This window comes from Rhinolophus sinicus, linkage group LG15, assembly GCF_036562045.2.
Source record: "Rhinolophus sinicus isolate RSC01 linkage group LG15, ASM3656204v1, whole genome shotgun sequence".
In the NCBI taxonomy this organism is placed as follows: Eukaryota; Metazoa; Chordata; class Mammalia; order Chiroptera; family Rhinolophidae; genus Rhinolophus; species Rhinolophus sinicus.
This window is the reverse complement of record NC_133764.1, coordinates 9,422,343-9,441,725: the sequence shown is the minus strand read 5'-3', so window position 1 is coordinate 9,441,725 and position 19,383 is coordinate 9,422,343. Positions and strand designations below refer to the sequence as shown.

At 48.9% G+C, this 19,383-nt stretch overlaps 1 protein-coding gene across 5 annotated transcripts in view; it reads left to right on the top strand.

Moving 5' to 3' along the window:
• NTN1 (netrin 1) overlaps positions 1-19,383 on the top strand; it is a 196,876-nt gene that overhangs the window by 141,480 nt on the left and 36,013 nt on the right. For all 5 annotated transcript variants that reach the window (XM_019755250.2, XM_074319331.1, XM_074319333.1 and 2 more), the window contains exon 5: positions 3,086-3,139. In XM_019755250.2, the coding sequence (XP_019610809.1) occupies positions 3,086-3,139 (54 nt within the window). The remainder of the gene's footprint in view (positions 1-3,085; positions 3,140-19,383) is intronic.

Here is a 19,383-nt window from a genome sequence, read left to right as displayed (position 1 = left end):
CCTCCTCGGCCCAGGTCCGGCTGCCATATGCCACCTTGACCCTGAACCTGAGGGTCTGTACCAGGGCCACCATTGCTGCTCTGGGAATTCCAACACACCCTGTCCCTCGCAGACTCAGACAGAAAGGATTGACACCACATGGCCTTTGAGGGAAGCTGGGCAGGGCTGCCACAGCCCTTATGAAGGATGGCAGCACCCCTGAGGGCCCTGAAGGCCCTCTCGGGCCAGCCATTAACCCCTTAGTTGCTGGAACTTGGGGAGGAGGTGAGCAAGGCTACAGGGGTCACTCAGGGGCCTTGGCTCAGCTAGATTTTAATATCTTACAACTGGTAGGATCACACAGGTGTCATGAGCAGAATTTACCCTGTGTGGGAATCAAGCCAGGTTGAGAGCTGGCCACAGCCTCGGCCTCCCTGTGGAGGACTGGCCTGAACCCAGAAAGGACGATGAAAACAGGAGCGGATCCCAGCTCACCGCTCAGACTCGGGGATAAAGTCTGCTTCTCTAGAGTGGGGTTAGCACACCTGGGCGAAGGGGTTGGCCCACTGCCTGGTTTTGTATGTCTCGATGGCGTTTTGTTTGTTTGTTTGTTTTGTTTTTTTACCTTTCTAAAATGATTGAAACAAAAATCGAAAGTACTATTTCCTGACTTGTGCAAATGATATGAAAGTTCCGTGTCCTTAAGTCTTGTGGGAACGCAGCTGTGTCTGCTGTTCACACACTGCCTATGGCTGCTTTTGAGCTCTGATGGCAGAATTGAGCAGTCACAGCCGAGACTATGTGACCTGCCCAGCCTGGAACATTTACTAGCCGGTCCTTTACCGCAGAAGTCGGCTGACCCTGCTTTAGGGTGTCAGTGGACCTCAGCTCTGGGAGGGCACTGGCTTTTCTGGTCAGTCACGACGGACTTGGAGCAACCTTAGACATAAGCAAGAGGCTGGAACCCCTCACCCCAGCAGCCCCTGGGGCTCCTTGGAGCAGTCCCCACCGACCTTGCACACCCACACTAGGTAGGAACCTTACACACACTGCACCTCACCTGCCTAAGCTGGGTGTGGTCTTCGCTTCCAGAATACTTAGGGCTGCATCGGTTCCAGCAGCTCTTCTGACCAGTTTCTAAATCAGGAGACATGTTCACAGGGGTCCAGTAACAGCAGATAACCTAAATCTCAGTTTTGGGAGATTGAGCTCAGTGTCCATCCAGGGCAGAGCAAGGTGAAATGGTTTTCATGACAACCTGTAGTTGTCAGTCTAACAACTTGCAAAAATCCTTCTTTTTGTTCTGTCCAAAAAGCTGCAAAGTGAACATTTTTAGAGCTCTGGGAGGACATCAGTGCCGCCATCTGGGATTATGAAAACACGGGGGGTGGGGGGAATGAGGTCTCCCTTATAAAGGGAGTTAGGATGCTCAGAAATGCCTGGAACCAACCATTTCCAATCACCCAGTGGAAAGACCATGAAATGGAGCTCATGTTTCAGAATCAGTGACAGAGAGCTGGGAAATGGGGGCTCTCGCTTCTCAACATGCTCTCTACCTTCTCCCGTCCTCTCACAAAGGGCAGGTTGAGCTGAGTGCCAGCATTCCCACCAACAACCTGAAGACATGGGTCTCCATCCTGGGACTTCTGTGAGCTCTTCCTGAGGGCACCCAGCTACAGGTGCCCTGACAGAGGCTGGGGGACTTGTGCCCTGTTTTGTCACAGCTCTGGGAGCCACAGGCCATCTGCATACACCCTGGTGTCAGGCCTAAGGCACTGGGGTGGATTAGCCAGTATGGCTCTGTGGCCGCTGGCCTCAGCCTGATCCGTGGACTTGCAGGATTAGGCTGGACCATTTGGAGGTTCCCTCTGGAATGTTTCTGCTGGGACCAAGTAGCTTATGAGGGCTAAGAGGAGGCCTAGTACAAGGTCCAGTCTCTTAATGCCTGTGTAAGCTGCTGTGACAGAGCATCTGTTGGTTGTTATTGCTGATAAAATCCCCCAAGAACAAGGTTTGTCTCCAAATTGTGGGCTGGGTCCTCTGCCCATTCCTTCCTAGAGAGGCAAAGGCTGGCTTCTGAGGGAGGTTCTTAGGTTTGCTCTGAGGCTGGAGTGTTCCATCTCCATCCACCAAGGTTCCAGCTCCAGCTGACCCAGAGTCTGGGGGTCCAAGGGAGGTCTTACCCCAAACAATCAGATGGTGACCAGAGTCTGTGGAGCTTGTGGAGTCCTCTGTGACCCCTGTATATGTGGTCTTCCATAAGGAGCCGCACCTCCCTGCCCCTCAGGGCTTCTGGTCCATGGTTCGGCTTCGTTCAGAAAAAGGAAGCTGGAGCTGTGATATCTGGTCTTTCCCAGAGACTGGCTGAACCCTCACCTTTTCAGAGCACACAGTCAGAGCCAGAAGCAAGTAGGAACTCATTGCCATTCTAGGTAGAAAAGGAGTGACCCCAGTAAAGTGCACGCTTCTACCAGGCCCCTCGATTCACCGTATTGTCAGTCTGCTGTATCCACCGAGACAAAACCTTAGCTTGTGAGATGTGCCTATTGGGACCTGTGTCCAGGGTGTAGACCCCTCCCTGCCTGTGTAAGACACCTCCCAGCCCCCTCACATGCCACACCTGCCATGGTGCCTTCTCCACCAAATGGGTCAAGGTCAGAGGTGAGCAGGGCCGAGGCAGCCACAGGGTGACGAGCAGGGGCACCTGGGAAGGCCCCTCTCTACTGCCTCGGGCTGAGCCAAGTTGAAGACACATAGACAGGAGAACTGACGGACATGCACCTGGCAGGCCCCCACTAGAGTCAAGGTCAGCTCTCCATGCCACCTGTTCCTTTTGCCTCTCCCCACTCCGAACCCCTCCTCAACAGCCAGGAGCACTGACATCCCTGCCAGACGGAGGGACAGCTTCCACAGGAGAACAGGCCGTGTGCCGGGCCCCCATGCCGGCTGGCTGGCTGGCTTTCTCCTCCCTGGCGGTCCTTTTCTGGAGCTGGGGGGCAGGGGGTACAGTCAGGAAGAGTGGGAGGGGTCTGTGTATCATTCTTTTCTAAGGTTCAAAAGTAATATCTTTCCTTGCTTGCTCTTCCTCCCATCCTGAACCTCACAGAAATCCCCGTGGCACCACCGACCACTGCCGCCAGCAGCGTGGAAGAGCCAGAAGGTAGGCTTTCCCCTTCCTGCTCATTTCTTGCTTTTGCTTTGGAGTGGGGTGGGAAGGGCTGGGAAAGGGAGGGTGATTAGAGGGACCAGAAACCTCTGAACCACCAATGGGGTGCTGCTCAATGTGAGGGGTACCTCTGGGGTGGATTGAGGAGGATGGAGCCACAGAGCATTTTTCTGTGATGCCCCCTCCAAGAATAAGAGGGAGGGGGCTTATGAGTGCCTGTGGGCTTGCTTCTGTCCCATGCCTAGGACCCTCAAAGCTGTCCTCCTTCTCATCCACCAAGGACAAGAAGCTGCCCCATATCACCTGAGTGGTGGTGGGTGGGTGTAACTCCTTCCTGGGGCTGTGGAGGAGGAAGAAGATAGGTGATGGGGATAAAAAAGGCATTCTTGAGCACGGAACAGAACAGGGGTCCACAAACAGAAAGCGGGGTGAAGGGGGCTGTGAACTGGGACAGGAAGAGAATCACACGTCACTATCCCTCACCTCTTACAGAAATGGAGCGTATCCTCTGTCGCAAAGGTGGGCCACAAGCCATAGCAGGGTCAGCTGCCCCGGTGACTTGGCCACTGGCAGAAATCACAGCTATTTTCACATCCTGTTAGAGTTGGTGCAGATAACGTGAAATATTGTTTAAGTTCCCGTTGCTTCAAAAGCACGGAAGTCACCAAACCCACAGCTAGATCCTGATTTATAGTCATTAATAAAGAAGCACATACGTTACGTAACTGTACCATAAATCTCATCTGGGTTTTTGAAAATATTTGGATAAGTATTTCAGTATTATTAGTTTCCTTTGTAGCCGTATGTATTTTATTTTTGTATTGAAAAATACCACATGCAACTGTGAGAAAGGGTCCACAGGTATCACCAGTTCTAGGCACAAGAAAGGTTACACAGGGCTCAGAGCCTGGCTGGATGGGGCACCACACGGAGAGCAGGCCAGGCCTGGACCCAGTGCCCTGATCCCGGGGTCACGTGGGGCTTTTGTGTACTGGTACTTGGAATCGGAGTGGGAATGGGGGCCAGAAAGAGTGACAGTGGGGCCCCTCATGGATACCAGTGTCAGTTCTGGGGACCTCTTTCCTCCTCCTGTTGAGAGGTGTGAGTGAGGCTTGCACACCCACGCAGTTGCCCGAATGTTTTAGAATAAAGGCTCTGAATTTTTTCAGTATTGGCAGTACACTAGGAGTTTGAGAGAAAACAGATTTCAAACGTGCATATATGTGCACAGTCAACAAACAGCGCTCAAATAGGAAAGGAGAGAAAAGCATTTCAGGGTGTGCTGAGGCCACACTGGGGAAAACCAAAGATATTCTGGTCTTGGGTTGTTGGGTAGAGTCTTTGGTTACCTTTGGTTTAGCTGCAGGGGACACTTACAGGAGAAATAGTGATGAGAAGGGGCTGGAGGAAGCAGCATCATGGGTACCTGGGAGGCAGGATGACAGACGACAACATGGGGGCTGAGGAAGCTCTTTCTGTCAAGACAGATTCAAAGGAACATCCCCAGTTAGTTAAGCTCTAGGGTAGAGCAGTTTTGAAGTGAATGGAGTCGACTCTTGCTTCCTTGGACAAGTTCACCTGGACAAGCTCTTTGGGCTATGCACATAGCTCATCCAAGGTCAAAGCCAACAGATCTTTATCATCTCTCTCTTGCCTCCCATTTTTCTAGTCCTTGCAGCTTGACTTTAGGTTTCTTGCAGTAGTTTTGGCTTTTTCTCTTCCAAATCAGAAAGGGTCAAATAGGGAAAGAAAAGAAAAAAAAAAGAGGGGAAAAGAAAAATAACTCATGTGATTTCTGTACAGGCCTCAAGAAGCTGGTATAAAGCATGCCACAATCTCTGTTCAATCAGACAAAAGATTCCTGAGCAAGTACTTACAGAAACTTGTAGCATCCTACTTTGAAAAATCTTCCTTAGCAGTGCTTGATGAGTTAATTAACCTTCCTGACTCCTTTTGGTTTTGTTACTGTTTATTTCCTTTCTTCCTTCTTGAACCTTTAAAATCATGATTTAAATGGAAGCAAGCAGTACAGAAACACCTTTACAAAGCGCTTGGTTCACAGAGGGACTCAGCGAGCAGGTGTGATGCTTGTAGCTTTGGCCAGACCCTTTTGGCCCTTCTCCGGTGGTCTGTGGGTGCCCAGGATCTCTGATGCCCACACCGGAGAACTCGGGCCGTGCCACCCGAGAGAGGCCAGGCTCGCCTTGTCTCGGCAGGCAGGACGATGTGGGCAGGAGGCCAGGGGGCCCCCTGGGAAGCCAGGCCTGGGAGCTCAGCACTTCCAAGCCTGTTGATTCTTGCAGTGTTTAAATAGGGGAGGCCTCTGTGCCAGGATGCCTGAGAAAAGCTTATTTACTTTTGCCTGCGTAACAGAGGAGAATTAATAAACCGAGAATTTGTCTTGAAAGCTGATGGACATAACCTCACCCTGAACCCATCCCCTTGCAAGGCCAGCTCACTCAGGGAATGCTATCCACCTGCTGTCTGAGCTGGCTGGGACCCTGTCATGGGGCAGGGAGGTGAGGAACGCACTGCCCGTGGGAGGTCTGGGGTTGGGGGCCCAGGAGGGAAACGGGCTGGAAGGGAGATAGGGACCACCCACTCCAAACCCACCTACTTCTGGTTGTAGAGACCTCCACCCCCATGGCTAAAAGAGGGCCCCCTGCCTTCCCTTGGCCTCCATCAGCTCCGGTAGTTGTTGATCTGCATGTTGTTTGGGTTTGTGGAGGCCACTTGGGAGGAGCCCTGGTTTGGAGCCAGGCAATCTGGGGTTGATTCTCCATTGGCTGTGAGGCCTTGGACATGCAAAGACTTCTCCTTTCTGCTTCCCTTGAAGAATGAAGGGGTGGGACCAGTGGTCCCTGGGGCCCTCCCGGCCTTGCTTCTTGTGGTAGGAACCACCTCCTGCTGAGCTTTCTTCCTCTTCAGAAATACCTGCTTGCTCTCCTCTGCCTCTGATGATCAGCTTCTTCCACAGCCCCTTGCAGAGGTCCCCATGGGCAGAGACACTGGTTAGATAGTTAACACCTGCCTGGGGCTGGGCCTGATTTCTAGCATTTGCCACTTTCCCGGGTGTAAACACTCCCTTATAGCCGGTTTCAGGTCACCCCCACCTGACGTCACTGAAGGTAGAGTTGGGAAGAGATGCACACAACTGTCTCTCAGAGCCGACTCCACCCGTTACTGCCCGTAGGATTCTCCTGGAAATGGAGGGCTAGAGGCTGTTGGTCTTTCTCTGGCCTTCTTGGTATGAAGGAGAACGGCTGTCTTTTGAGTGGAAGCTGGACTCAGGATGGAGGTAGAGGAGCGAGGAGCCAACTCATGGGCTCCCCACCTCCCCATGGGATCTTGGGGCTCCTCTCCCAGCCCTGTCTCCTGATGACACTCACTTGTTTTGGGACCCTACATGGTGCCTTCTGCTACTTGGCCCCAGCCTGCGGGTGGGTGTGACCTTAGAGATGTCACACCTGGTGGCCTCTCAGCAACTCTGTTTTTTTCATGGAACAAAATTGGGTTTATATAGACCTGCAACCTGGATAAGCTTGGATGATTGTCATTTTAGACTTTTGTTTTCCAAGATAGGGAATAGGCCAGGTAAGTGTGGGAAATGAGCTGATAAGACTTGAATGCATATTGGCCAGGTGTTGGGGGCAGGACTGGGGTGAGGAAAGGGCACTGTTTTGGCAGCCTGAGACCCGAGTTCTGTCTGATCTTGTTTTCTCCTCTGTGAAACAGTGTAATGATAACCCTGCCTCGTAGGGTTGTTGTGGGGATTAAATGGGATGATCCAGGAAAAGCCTTTGATTCAGTGGTGGGCTTATCATAAGTGCTCAATAAAAAACCAATGGAACAATATGGAAAATACAAATACCACAGTGCACTGAGGGTGAGTTAAGGTCTCTGTCAGCTCCTCATCGGGGAGGTGGGCTTTGCAGTGTGAGGTGCCAGCATGAGGACCAGTGTGGAGAGTCAGTTAGATGGAAAGCTCTTGAGGAGACCTGGGGAGGGAATAGATGGGGCTGCTCAAGGCCAGGGCAGGTGAGGGAACTGCTAGTGGCCTCGTCACAGCCTTCCCAGCAGCTGATATTAGATCCTGAATCCAACAGAGAGTTGAAGACTGGAAATCAATTAAAGGTCAAGTGCTTGACTTCGCAATAGCCCAAAGGTGGAAACAGACTGAACGTCCATCATTTGGAGAATGGATAAACACAGTGTGGTATATCCAATAGAATAGTGTTCAGTCATAAAAAGGAATGAAGTACTGACACACGCTACAACTTGGATGAACCTTGAAAACATTATGCTAAGTGAAGGAGGCCAGAAGCAGAAGGCCACACGGCGTATGATTTCCATTTATGTGAAATGCCCAGAATCAGCAAATCCAGAGACAGAAATGAAATCAGTGGTTGCCAGGAACTGGGAGGAAGGAGGAACACAGAGTGATTGTTTGATGGGTACAGGATTTCCTTTTGGGGTGATGGAAAAATTCTGGCCCTAGATAGTGGTGGTGGGCTGTACATTATTGCGAATGTATTTAATGCCACTGAAAACGGTTACAATGGTCGACTTCATGATATGAGTATTTTGCCACAATTTAAAAAATAGTCAAGTGCTTAAAGTCCAAGTCCGAGGGTGAAGTGAATCTGGCTTGTTGGGTTGGGGTGAGTAGAGAGCAGGAAGCCTGGGGTCAGGGTGCTGGGGCCCGGGCAGCAGTGGGAACATGCTTGCCTTCCTGTCCCCTTCCTCACTGGGAGACTTTTGAGGGTAGGAGATTTCTCTGAGCACCTTCCCACCCTGTCTCTAAGCGGGAATAGCCCAGCCAACACAAGAAATGGGGGACGTCCTCTGTTGCCTTCCAGACATACAGCAAGTGGCCATATGGGCAGTGTTATGTCGAAAAGGTCTGGCCGCACAGCCTTCTGAAGTCATCTGAGCCCCAGGGAAGGGAGCCTTGGGTACTCGTGGCGAAGGAGAAAGGGACCTGTGAGTCCACAGGGGGGCTGCTGGCTGGAGCTAGGATCTCTGACCATGCAGACAACCCAGGTCACTTATAAGAAGGAGGTCTGTTAATTGATGGAGGCCCTGGTTTTCAGAGGGTGGTATGAAACAGGATATTAGGCTGTCCAGGATCAGCTATTTAGGAAATGACCATCACTTAATTATTATCCTCAGAAGAGATTGGACCAGACCCATGATAAAAGAGAAAGAGATTTTGGCTAAATGAAGGAGGAGATGACACCGATATAATGTTTACTCCGTGCTAGGCACTCTTCTCAATATTTAACCATTTAATCATCTCTTCCACTCATATGAGGTAGGTACTGTCATTAGCCCCATTTTACATGAGAGGAAACTGAGGCACAGAGAGGTCAGTGAGCACTAGTAAGTAGCTGGGATTTCAGCCAAAGTCTCCTAGCCTCGGAGTCTGTGTGTGGCGTTGACTCCGTGTCATTCTGCCTCTCAGTAGTTAGGCTGCTTGGTCAATTTGGGATACATTTTTTATATTCCTGACTGTGTAATAACATCCTACCAAGAGAGAAGACAAGCTCACACATCCACAGGGGACCTGGAACCAAGGTAGAGATGGAGGGGCCGCCAATGAAAAGCCACTGTTTTCTGCAGAGACCAGTTAAAGAGGCTCTTGGGAATGTGGTTGGTTGGTGTGTATGGCTGGCATGGCTGAGGCCATAGGATCTGGCCATCGGAGAACCAGTTAGCAGAGCTCTGTCCCTTTGGTCATAAGGTGGCCTGAGTGAGACAGGGCAGATAAATTAGCATGTATCAGAAAATGGGGGAGGGAGGGAGGGCTAAGTGCCTTCCTCACACATAGGACAGTCCTCGCGTTGTAAAAACAGGCCTGCAGAGAATCAGCTGAAAATTGTTAAAACTGGTAAGAGAATTCTGCAGGGAGGCCATTACAAAATTAACACACAAATTCAATGATCTTTCTTATATATCAGCAATAACTAGTTACAAAGCTTTGTCACAGTGAATGGAAAGCACATAATGGGATGTCAGGCCTGTAGTAAGTGCTCAGTGAATGCACATCATTTTTATGGTAATGGAAACCAAATCCCAATTAGAATAGCAATAAAAGGACAGAATGTGTATATGTATTTTTTAAAAAGGATAAAACTTTCCCTCAGGACACTAAAGACCAGAAAGAAATGGAAGGTCTTAACTGTGTTCTGGGAAGGCCAGATGCAAATTGTAAAATGTCAATTCTCCCTGAAATAATCTATAAGTTTAGCATAGTTCTAGGCAAAATCTCAATTAGATAAGATATGATTCTTAAGTTCAGCTAGAAAAATAAATGAGTGAGAATAGCCCCTAATTTTTTTTTAAGAAACGAGTAATGAAGGGTGACTTGCTCTACCATATTTTTAAAATATTGTAAACAGGATATTTAAATTAGTGTGATACTGACATGGGAATAGAGAAATCACGAAAGCTGAGTAGAAAGTCCAGAAATACTCAAATATAAACATGAGAGCTTAGTATGTGGTAAATCTGTGAGTATAAATCAGTGACGAAAAGTATGAATTGATCAGTAAGTAGTTCTGGGAAAACTGGCTATTTATTTTAAAATAATAAAATTAAATTTCTACTTTATGCTGTAAACCTACATAAATCCCAATGGATTAAATATTTATATATATTTTAATGAACCTTTAAAGTTCTAGAATAAAACATTTCAGTATCAATGTAATCTTGGGGTGAGGGAAGCTTTCTAGACGTGATACAGAAGTCAGAAATCATAAAGCGAAGATTTTAAGTAGAAAATAGAAATAGAAAACTTGCGTACTTGAAAAATCTCTGTGAGCAACATAAAAAGCAAGCTAAAAGCTGAGCAAAATATTTGTGACATGCATGACCAAAAGTTAATATCCTCAGTAAATAAAGAGCTTTTACAATTCTGTAAGAGGTCCTAATACAACATTGGGCTGAGAAAATGAACTAGAAATTTAGAGAATTTGTATTATACAAATTGCAATAAGCTTCTGAAGTATTACAGTTTCTAGTAATAAAGAAATAACATTAACAAAGGTACCATCTTAAAAAACATTACATTGATACCATTTAGAAAACAAAAAGTAATCCCTAGTGTTAAACGGGTTGGGGAAATAGGCACTCATCTACTCTGGTGATGGAGGGCTAACTTGGTACCACCTTTATGAAGGGTGGTTTGGCATCATGTATCAAAATGTATCTTTGACCCACTTTTTCACTTGCAGGAATTTAGGCTAAGAAAATAGTGACGGGTGCCAAGATTTAGCTACAAGGTTGCATATTGCAGTGGTTGTTTATAATAACAAAAGAGGGAAACAACTAAATGTCTTTCAGTAGAGTTTTAGGTGCTCAATTATGGGAAATCCATATAATTATGTCATAGGGATATTAAAATGAGACACGTAAAGATACAGTAGATTGCCAAAGCAGATTACACAACACATGGAGGGTCAACTTTGGTGAAAAGACTGTTTTTCAGAGCATTTCAAATAAATTATTTCATTCTGCTCATACGAGGTGTGATCAACAAATATGGTGAGTGTTTAAATAAAAAAAATTATTACAGTAATAGACACATTGCCATTAATCCACTCAAAATACTCTCCCCTCACTTTGAACACACTCATCCCATCGTTCTTGCCACTTTCTGAAGCAGTTCTGGGCGTCCTCTTTTGTGAGTGTCTTTAGTTGCGCTGTCATGGCTGCCTCGATGTCCTGATCGATTCAAAACATTTATCTTTCATGGTCTTTTAGACTTTGGGGAAGAGCCAGAAGTCGCCTGGTGCCAGATCCGGTGAATAAGGTTGATGAGGTCACACCGAAATGTTTTTATTTGACAGAAATTGCCGTACCAGAAGCAATGTGTGACATGGAGCGTTGCTCATTTCATGTTACTTTGTTGTTCATGACCCATGATTTACGGCACACTTTAAAACACACCTTCTCACACCTGACTGACTCCACCAAACAAGTTGAAACTTGTCACACACTGTTACAAAGGTTCAACGCGCTGCTTCCCATGTTGAAGATCCCTGCCTTTCCGTTGGCTGGCACTCGGCAGCAGCATTCACCGTATTACCTGATCATACCTCGTATATTTCTGTGGTTCTCAGCCATGGGCGATTTTGCCCACGAAGGGGCACTTGGCTATTTCTAGACACATTTTTGATTGTCACAATTGGGAGAAGGCTGCTACTGGCATCCAGTGAGTAGAGGCCAGAGATGCTGTTAAACACCCTACAATGTAGAGGACCACCCACCCACTACAAAGAATTATCTGGCCCCAAATGCTAATAGTGCTGAGGTTGAGACCCCTGTATATAGGATAAAATCTGTGTTTTCTCCAAAAGTATTAAGGAGCGATGCTGCTGTCTTCATAGATAACCAGCTCATTTGTTAGTTACACATCATATTGAAATGGATGTGGCCGAGGGTTTAGAAAGCTATGTTTTCTGAAGTCAGCAAACATTTTCTATGTGATCATAGGAAATGCTATGTTCACGTAGGAAATATTTGCCTAGTCCTTTTTCTGTGGTAAAATTTAGCCCAACCTAAAATGAAATTTATTCCAAATTCTGAGTTTCACTATAAATTACTATATTTTGAGTTAATTTGATTTAACTAATTGTTAAACCTCTTATCAAAAATCTCAGAGGGGTGGAGAGTGGCGAACACTCATGCCTCGACTTCACAATTGACATTTTGCTGCATTTGCTTCAACTGTTGTTTTGCGAAGACGTGTTTAAAGAAAAGCTTAGGTATTTCGCCCCTAAACATTTCAGAATGCCATCTCTGACACATAACATTCCCTTCCATCTTCTCAATAGCATCATTGCACCCAACAAAATCAACGTTTCTTGGCTATCATCGGATAACCAGTCCATCTTCAAACTTCCTTGGTTATTCCCCAAATGCCTTTATGGCTGGTGTGCTTGGTGGTTAAATTCGTAAAGCATCATGCAGTAATGTGCTTTACAAAGCATAATATTGAGAAGTGCTTCTGGGTCCCCAGGCATGGGTTGCTTTTGAGAATTTAATGCACCCGGAGTGGCATAACAGATGAAAAGTGCTACCCACATGTTCCATGTCGTCATCCTTCATCGCATGCTCTTAAAGAAGAGGCAGGGCCACGTGCCAAGTCCAGCCCGAACCTCAGCCCGTCCTATGGCCTTGGTGGTCTGGGGTGCAATTTCTGAGCTTCCTTCAGGGGATTGTCCCTTAGGAAGGGACACTTTCACAGCACAAGAGAGTGAGACACCACTGTAAATCCGTGTCATGCTTCTCCATGGTGGGAACAGAGGGTGTGGAATCTAAAAGACTCAGCAGTGATTTAAGGTGCCTATCAAGGGTCTAAAGTGGAGTTTCTCAGTTTCAGCACTGGTAACAGTGGGGCTGCAGAATTCTAAGTTGGGGTGGGGGCCTGTGCTGTGCATTTGGGGTGTGGCACAGCACCCCTGGCCTCTGCATTCTGGACCATTGTGAAAATCATATGTCCCCTGGGTGAGAACCACGGGGTTAAACTCGGGTTTCCTGACATCAGCCCAGTTCCCCAGAATGCTCCAGGAAAGGAAACCAGAGACGGAGCCAAGGGAACGTGAGACCTGTGACTAGGACCTGCTCATCCACCCTGGCAGAAGATTGGACTGATCCCATATGTATTAGGTTGGACTGAGTGGAATTGCCATTTCATTTGACCAGTTGTGACCCACAAAAATGGCAATTTCATTGGTGCAACGTACTGTTGACTTCCCCTAGGCCAGGAAACCCTGCTCCAGGTTGCCTGCATGGCAGCAGTCTCCCTTTCCTTCTTTCTCTCTGTCTCTTTCTGACTCTCCTTTTTTCTGTCTTTCTCTCAATGTCCTCTCTCTCTGTCTCTCCTCTTCACTCATCTCCACCACCTTCCTATTCCCTCACTTTCCCTGGGCTCCTCTCTCCTCCCCCTTTTGCTTTCCCCTTTTTGGGGCCTGCACAAAGGGCCCAGGGCAGAGGTCAGGATGGGGGTGGGCAGGGCTGGGAGAGCTCTGATGCTCCCACCCCCTGCCAGGGGCCTGGGTCACCCTGGGGAGCACAAAGGAAGCTATTTGCATTGTGGGTTTCAGGCCCCCCATTGTTTCCCTGTGTGTGGGGGAAGTAAGGGGGGGGGCTTTGCAGGTGGAGCTGCCACCAGCCTCCAGGAGGATAAAGGGGAAGAGTGGGAGGCCAGAGGAGCATGCTGGGGCAGAATATTTAGCCCTTTTTGGGAGCTCTTCCCAAGGGGGATAGCTGATGGGAATGGGATGAGTGACAGGTGTCAGTGAGAGAGAGGATCAGAATCCCCAGGCCCTGCTCCTGTGTCACACAAATGTCACAGGGTCCTTGTTGGCAGAGGCAGCAGTGTGAGGGTGGGGATAGGGTTTGCAGGCTGCAGAGCTAGGCGGAGGCAGGGTGGATGCAGAGACATGCCACCCCCACCCCCCGCCTTAGGAGAGGATGCACAGTAACTGGGCTGAGCCAGGCACACTGGCCTGAGGCCCTCAGCACACAGTCAGTCCTTTCCCATCCGGATTGTTGTCAGGCTATGCTGGGGGAGAACCTCAACAGCCACTGAACTGGAGTAAAGAAAGTTCCCCTCCCCCCTCAACCCCAGGGGTGGGGGTTGGGCAGCACCCACAGTGGTTGATTTCTTAAATACTCTGCCAGACTTAAAATACAGTAGTCTGCTTGGGCTGCCAGAACAAAACACCGTAGACTGTGTGGCTTAAACAACAGAAATTCATTTTCTCTCAGGTCTGGAGACTGGAAGTCTAAGATCAGGGTGCCAGAAGGGTTGGGTTCTGGGAGGACCCTGTTGCTGGCTTAAAGGCTGTTGACTTCTCTCTGTGTCCTCACATGGTGGGGAGAAAGCACTCTGGGTCTCTTCTTGTGAGGGCCCTAATTCATCCTCATGGCCCCACCCCATGACCTCATCTAACCCTACTCACCTCCCAAAGGCCCCAGCTCCAAATACCATCATGCTGGGGTTAGGGCTTCGACATAGGCACTTTGGTGGGACCAGTTCAGTCCACAGCAAATGGTTATAACAACAACCTTAAACACAATCATTTACTTAAGAGCATGTCTTTTGATTATTTCTTAACTCTCCCCCCACCCCAATTAAAGTGTCCTGCAGGCCACTTGATAGCTGCAGGCTCAGTCTTAAGGAAATGAGGGAGTTGGGCTAGATGATCGATTTGGCCCCCTCCCACGTCAGAATTCCCCAGTTCCCAACTGGTTGAGAGGCTGATTGTGGTTGCAGGGCTGGTGGCCACAGAGTCCTTGCCATAGGGGCTCTTTCAGGGCTCTGTTGAGGGAACTGTAGGGGATTTGGACCAAGAAGTGTGTCGAGAACCAGGGGAGGGAAGGAGAAGAGGGGAATGGACTGGGGGCCTCATCTGCCCATTTGCGGTGTGTCCTACCTGCTGTGGACGTGGACCTTCAGGGTTGGAAGGACCAATGTGGCCTTGCGGCGGGGGCGGCTACCAGCTGCCTCCTATCGCGTCTGGGATGGTGCTCAGACTGCCCCCAATCTCACCCCCTACCTACTGTTGAACAGGACTCTGCTCTCTGTTGTGTTGTCCTTCTGCTCCGGAAGCTTTGGGTATGACCAGGTGAGACAAATCCCTGCTCTGCCCCGGGTATGACCACACAGATCATGGTGCTTATGTCTGTCTGCCCTGCAGGGTTTTCATTCAGTGAGAGCAGTGGATCTGCGTCTCAGGAGGGGCAGTGGGGCACTGTCCCCTTCCTGTTCCTTCCCCTGGATAGGCCAGCTTCTCCCTAGGGAAGAGTGTGGCAAATACCATTTGCACTTTTTTGTGGTCTCTGTATTGCAGAATTGAGGAAAGGAGAAAGCCTTTTTGTTTGTAGAGATTAGAAATGAGCCAGGGTCTGAAATTAATTTATTTTGGGCAGTGAGGTATCTGAACATTAGTGGCGTGCTGGAGCTGGCATGCACCTGCTCACACGGGCTCCTGAGAGCTGACTGTGGGCATCTCTTCCCAGCTCTGCATTCAGGGCATCACGCTGGTGGTTTGAAATTGGCCATGACAGGAATATTTACACCTTGAAAATTGGCACATGCTGCGGATCAAGGCTTTTGCTTCCCAGAAAGCTAGTTGTTAAATATTTCTCAGCATTTCTCCCAAAAGGTATCCTGGGAGTGGGATTTTAGATCTTGTTACCAGTAGGAAACCTAGAGATGGATCATCCAAACTAGTTTCCACATGGGCGTCTTGACAGATAGGGAGATTGAGGCCCAGAAGAGGACAGTGACTTGCCTTAGGGTTGATGGCAGAATCAAGGTGAGGACCCAAGTCTCCCAACTTTCCACTGACTGTAGCACCTCGAGCAAGCATCCGTTCAGGTGGTAAGTTGTGCAGACACATCAGACCTGGGGCTTGGGAAAGATTCTCCTGATGAAGAGAGGTTAGAAATTCATGAGTGTTTGGGGCAACAGCTTTAGTAAAGCTGCTTTACAATTTTCTTCAAGCCAAACTGAGGTAGGCTTCCACCCACCGCCATCCTTCCTCCCTGCCCTGATTCCAAGCAGGTTAGGACACTTCCTTAGTTTCATGGCCAAACATTCCTTCCGTCCCACGAGGCCACCTCCTTGAGCCCCAGGGTTCGGAAGTTGTACTTCAGCATCCAAAATCTCCGTGTGGGCCGTGTCCTCGTCACAGTAGTTTCCATCTTCATCAGATGGGGAGAACTCGGAGAAGGTGGTGATCTTTTTTGGCCTGATAGTCTGGCATTGTCCTCGGTCCCGTCTTCCCCCCATCCTTCCTCTTTGTGGCAAACATACTGCTGTGGATGGGACAAGAGTGGAATTCTAGCCGTTCATTTGGGTTCCCAGGGGCCTCAAGACAGGAATTCTTGTGCAGATGATTTGTTGAGGGGGTGTTCTCAGGAGAAACCAGCAAGGGAGTGACGGAAGCTGGACAGGGCAGCGGAAGAAGCTAGGGAAACATGTGTTCAGGAGAAGTCTTGTCTTGACATGATCCCATGGAGAGCTCTGGAGAGTGAATCCCATTGCAGAAATCCTGCTTAAAAGCAAGAGGGCTGGGCAGTTACACCTGCCCATGTAGATGGCCACTGGCTATGGACTGCGTCCTGGGTAGTGGTGCATGTAACCTCCCAAGTATTTCCAAGCAGAGCAGTTTTCATCAGCCAAGGGCAAGCCTTCAGAGAAAGTACAAGTGTGAGCCATCAGCTGCCAGCACCTGCCACAGCTGGAGGTGGGTGTACTGGCCCAGTAAAGGGACTCTGGGCAGGGCACCAGCCACATCTGTTCTACTTGGTAAGTTATTTGAGGGGAAGGAATGTTTTATTGGGATTTGGGGACTATCTGGATTTCTGTTTTGTCCACTGTCCAACAGCCCTACACTGCAGGAAGACCTCGTGGTGGTTCTCCGGGGCCCTATGTCCTCCCTCTGATATCCAACCAGTCACTCAGTAATGACAGTCTTATGATATCTCTCGTATCTCTCTTCTCTACCATGCAAATCATTGCTGCTGTCACTCCTAATTCAAACTCTTTTCTTCTCACCACCCCTGTATTGGTCAGGGCAGGCTACGTGCTGTAACAAGCAGCCCAACAGTCTGTCACAGATATTCCTAGATGGGTAGCTCCCTTCTGAGTAGTGAGTCAGATGCCAAGACTCCTCCCGTCATGTTACTGTGCCATCCGTAGGGCCTTGGAGTCATTGCTGGGTTGTAAAGAGAGAGCATAGTCGGGCACGTGGGACACTCCTCTGTACTAGGCCTGAAAGTGTCACTCATCACTTCTACCCATGTCCCATTGGCCAGAACTCTATCACATGACCACATCTAACTGCAAGTGGTACTGGGGAATGTAGTCTATAAGCCGCGGAGGAAAATGAAATGGTGTTTGGTAACCACGTATAGTCTTCGCCATAGACCTTTTTGTTCACTCTGCTGATGTCACAGGCATCTGTGGCTGCCGCTCGTTATGGTGTCATAGTTATTGTCATCAGAAAGTGATGGTGAACTTTAAGGGCCTTTGCTCTGTGTAGGAAGCAGTTTGGCCTAGTCCTGGCCAAGGGCTATGCATCCTGCATGACAGCTGCCTAGGTTCGGGGTGTAGGCAACCAAGGGCAAAGGCCACACCAGGTTCCAAGGCATGACCTCATTGGCACTGGCTTAACCAGCTGGACTAACCAGCCAACGAACCAGCTGGGAGGACACTACAGGGCTACAAGCATCCTTCTCTTTCATGACCTTCCCAGGGAGCCCCAGCTTAGCTTCCCCCTCCTCTGCTCCGCTAAATCACCCTTTAGTGTTGACAGCAACTCTAGGCTGTGTCCACTGTTGGCTCTCACTGGAGAAGCGTATCGAGAGCCAACTGGATCCCCATCGGGACAGCTTTGTTTGCCCTGCTGAACACAAAATCCCCTGTTCACTTGGAGAGCCGACAAGGAGACCCCGTGGGGCTGGCCCTGTGGGAGCAGATACCAGTGAATACAGCGCCCGAATGGCTTCAGCTTATTAAAGGCGAATACACAGGATAATGCTGCCCTCCGAGTGGGAGACAGAATGGAGGGCACAGAACTGTTACAGCGGATTAGCAGTCACAGACTGATGGAGGCAGGTGCAGCCTTTTCTGCAATTTGGAAGGGTTTATGAAATACGGATCCTGTGCTCTATAAATCCTTCCCTTGGCCTCATCTGGGCTACAGGCTGAAAATGGGGATTTCTTGTTCAGCCAGGCTTCGTAGTGGTTTTGAGTAACCTCCACCCCCACCTCCCAGCATTCTGTGGGAATTCTGATCCGAGGATTTGTGCACTTGTCTATTTGTTCATTTTTTCTTCATTCATTCATCAATTGCACATTCACTGAGGGCCTGTGTTAGGTGCTGGGGTTACAGAAATGCTAAAACATGGAGCCCTGAGTTCAAGGAACCCTGGTTTACTATGCAAGAAAGATGCATAAATACATGATTCTAATTCAGCCTGTTACCTATTAGAGTGGATCCAGGTGTACACATATCAGCAGATGCCCCAAGTGTACAGGTGGCCTCCTATGGGCCTCCCAATGTCAGGCTTGGCTAAGAGCCTTCTGTGTCTGTTCTGCCCTCACTTAAAGCCTCAAGTCCAAGGTGGCTCGTCACTCCTCCAGATGGCACCGATAGTAGGTAAAGAGAACCAGTGGCATAGCTAGAAATAATTTGGGGTCCTCAAGCAAAACCTCTACAAAGTCCATCTTATGTGACAGAATTTTGCATCGTAAAAAAAACTTAGGGGGCTGTATTCCTCTGGCTCTGATATAGATTTGGTCTGTATGTCTTTCCCTCATATAGCTGAGGACACCCCCATCTGCCTCAATCAGATACCCTTCATCCAGTTAGGCAGCACATCTTCAGCAAGCAGATGTCTGTATACCTTCTACCAGGGTTTACAGGGTGCCCAGGTAGCTGTGTCCCAGTTTCTAATAGAAGCTGGTGCTTTTGGGTGCTGGATATAGAGCTAAATGGTGTCTCCCCTGCATACGAGGGCCTCCTTTGTGGGTGAAAGCTGGTTAGGCCTTTGTCCACCAGAATTGTCCTGGAACTTCTCAGCGGCAGGTGAGATACAGCACTTGGGGGAATGTGTGGGACCCATAGCCATGCCTGAGCTCCTGAGACACATCCTTCTCTCATTCCAGTTTCCTTTGATCTGTGGGTGGTGGGTGGGAGTCAGGGAAACACAACTCTGAGGCTGTCCTCTAAGGCAGAGACAAATGGGGAGCACCAGTTGGAAATCCTGTGTCTGGGGAGTTCCTGGAGACAAAAGAGATGGTTAAGAAACGGAAGACTGGTATAAAAGATGAACTTGGCAATCTTGTTAAAACCTAGATGTGTCCAGGTGGGGAGGGCAGGGCAGGGATGAAATCCTGGGTATCCACTGGCCTCTTGGTGACTGTTAGCCACTCTGCCACGCAGTGGCTCTTGGGAACGACAGCCAGGACTGCCTGGAATGTGAAGACTTCTCACACCTTCTGCAGGGGGGCACTTGGGTTTGTGGTTACCTGGAGTATATAGAGAATTCTTTACTTCCCAAAGCAAACATAGTACCTTCGTTCTCCACATGAGAAGGTAGTGGAGTCTGGTCTTGATACGGAGGCTTTCAATCTCTGCCTCAGTTCTTGCATTATTACGGAATGAGTAGCCCCCATAAATATGGTTTGCAGACACCTGAGGCATAATTCATTGAAA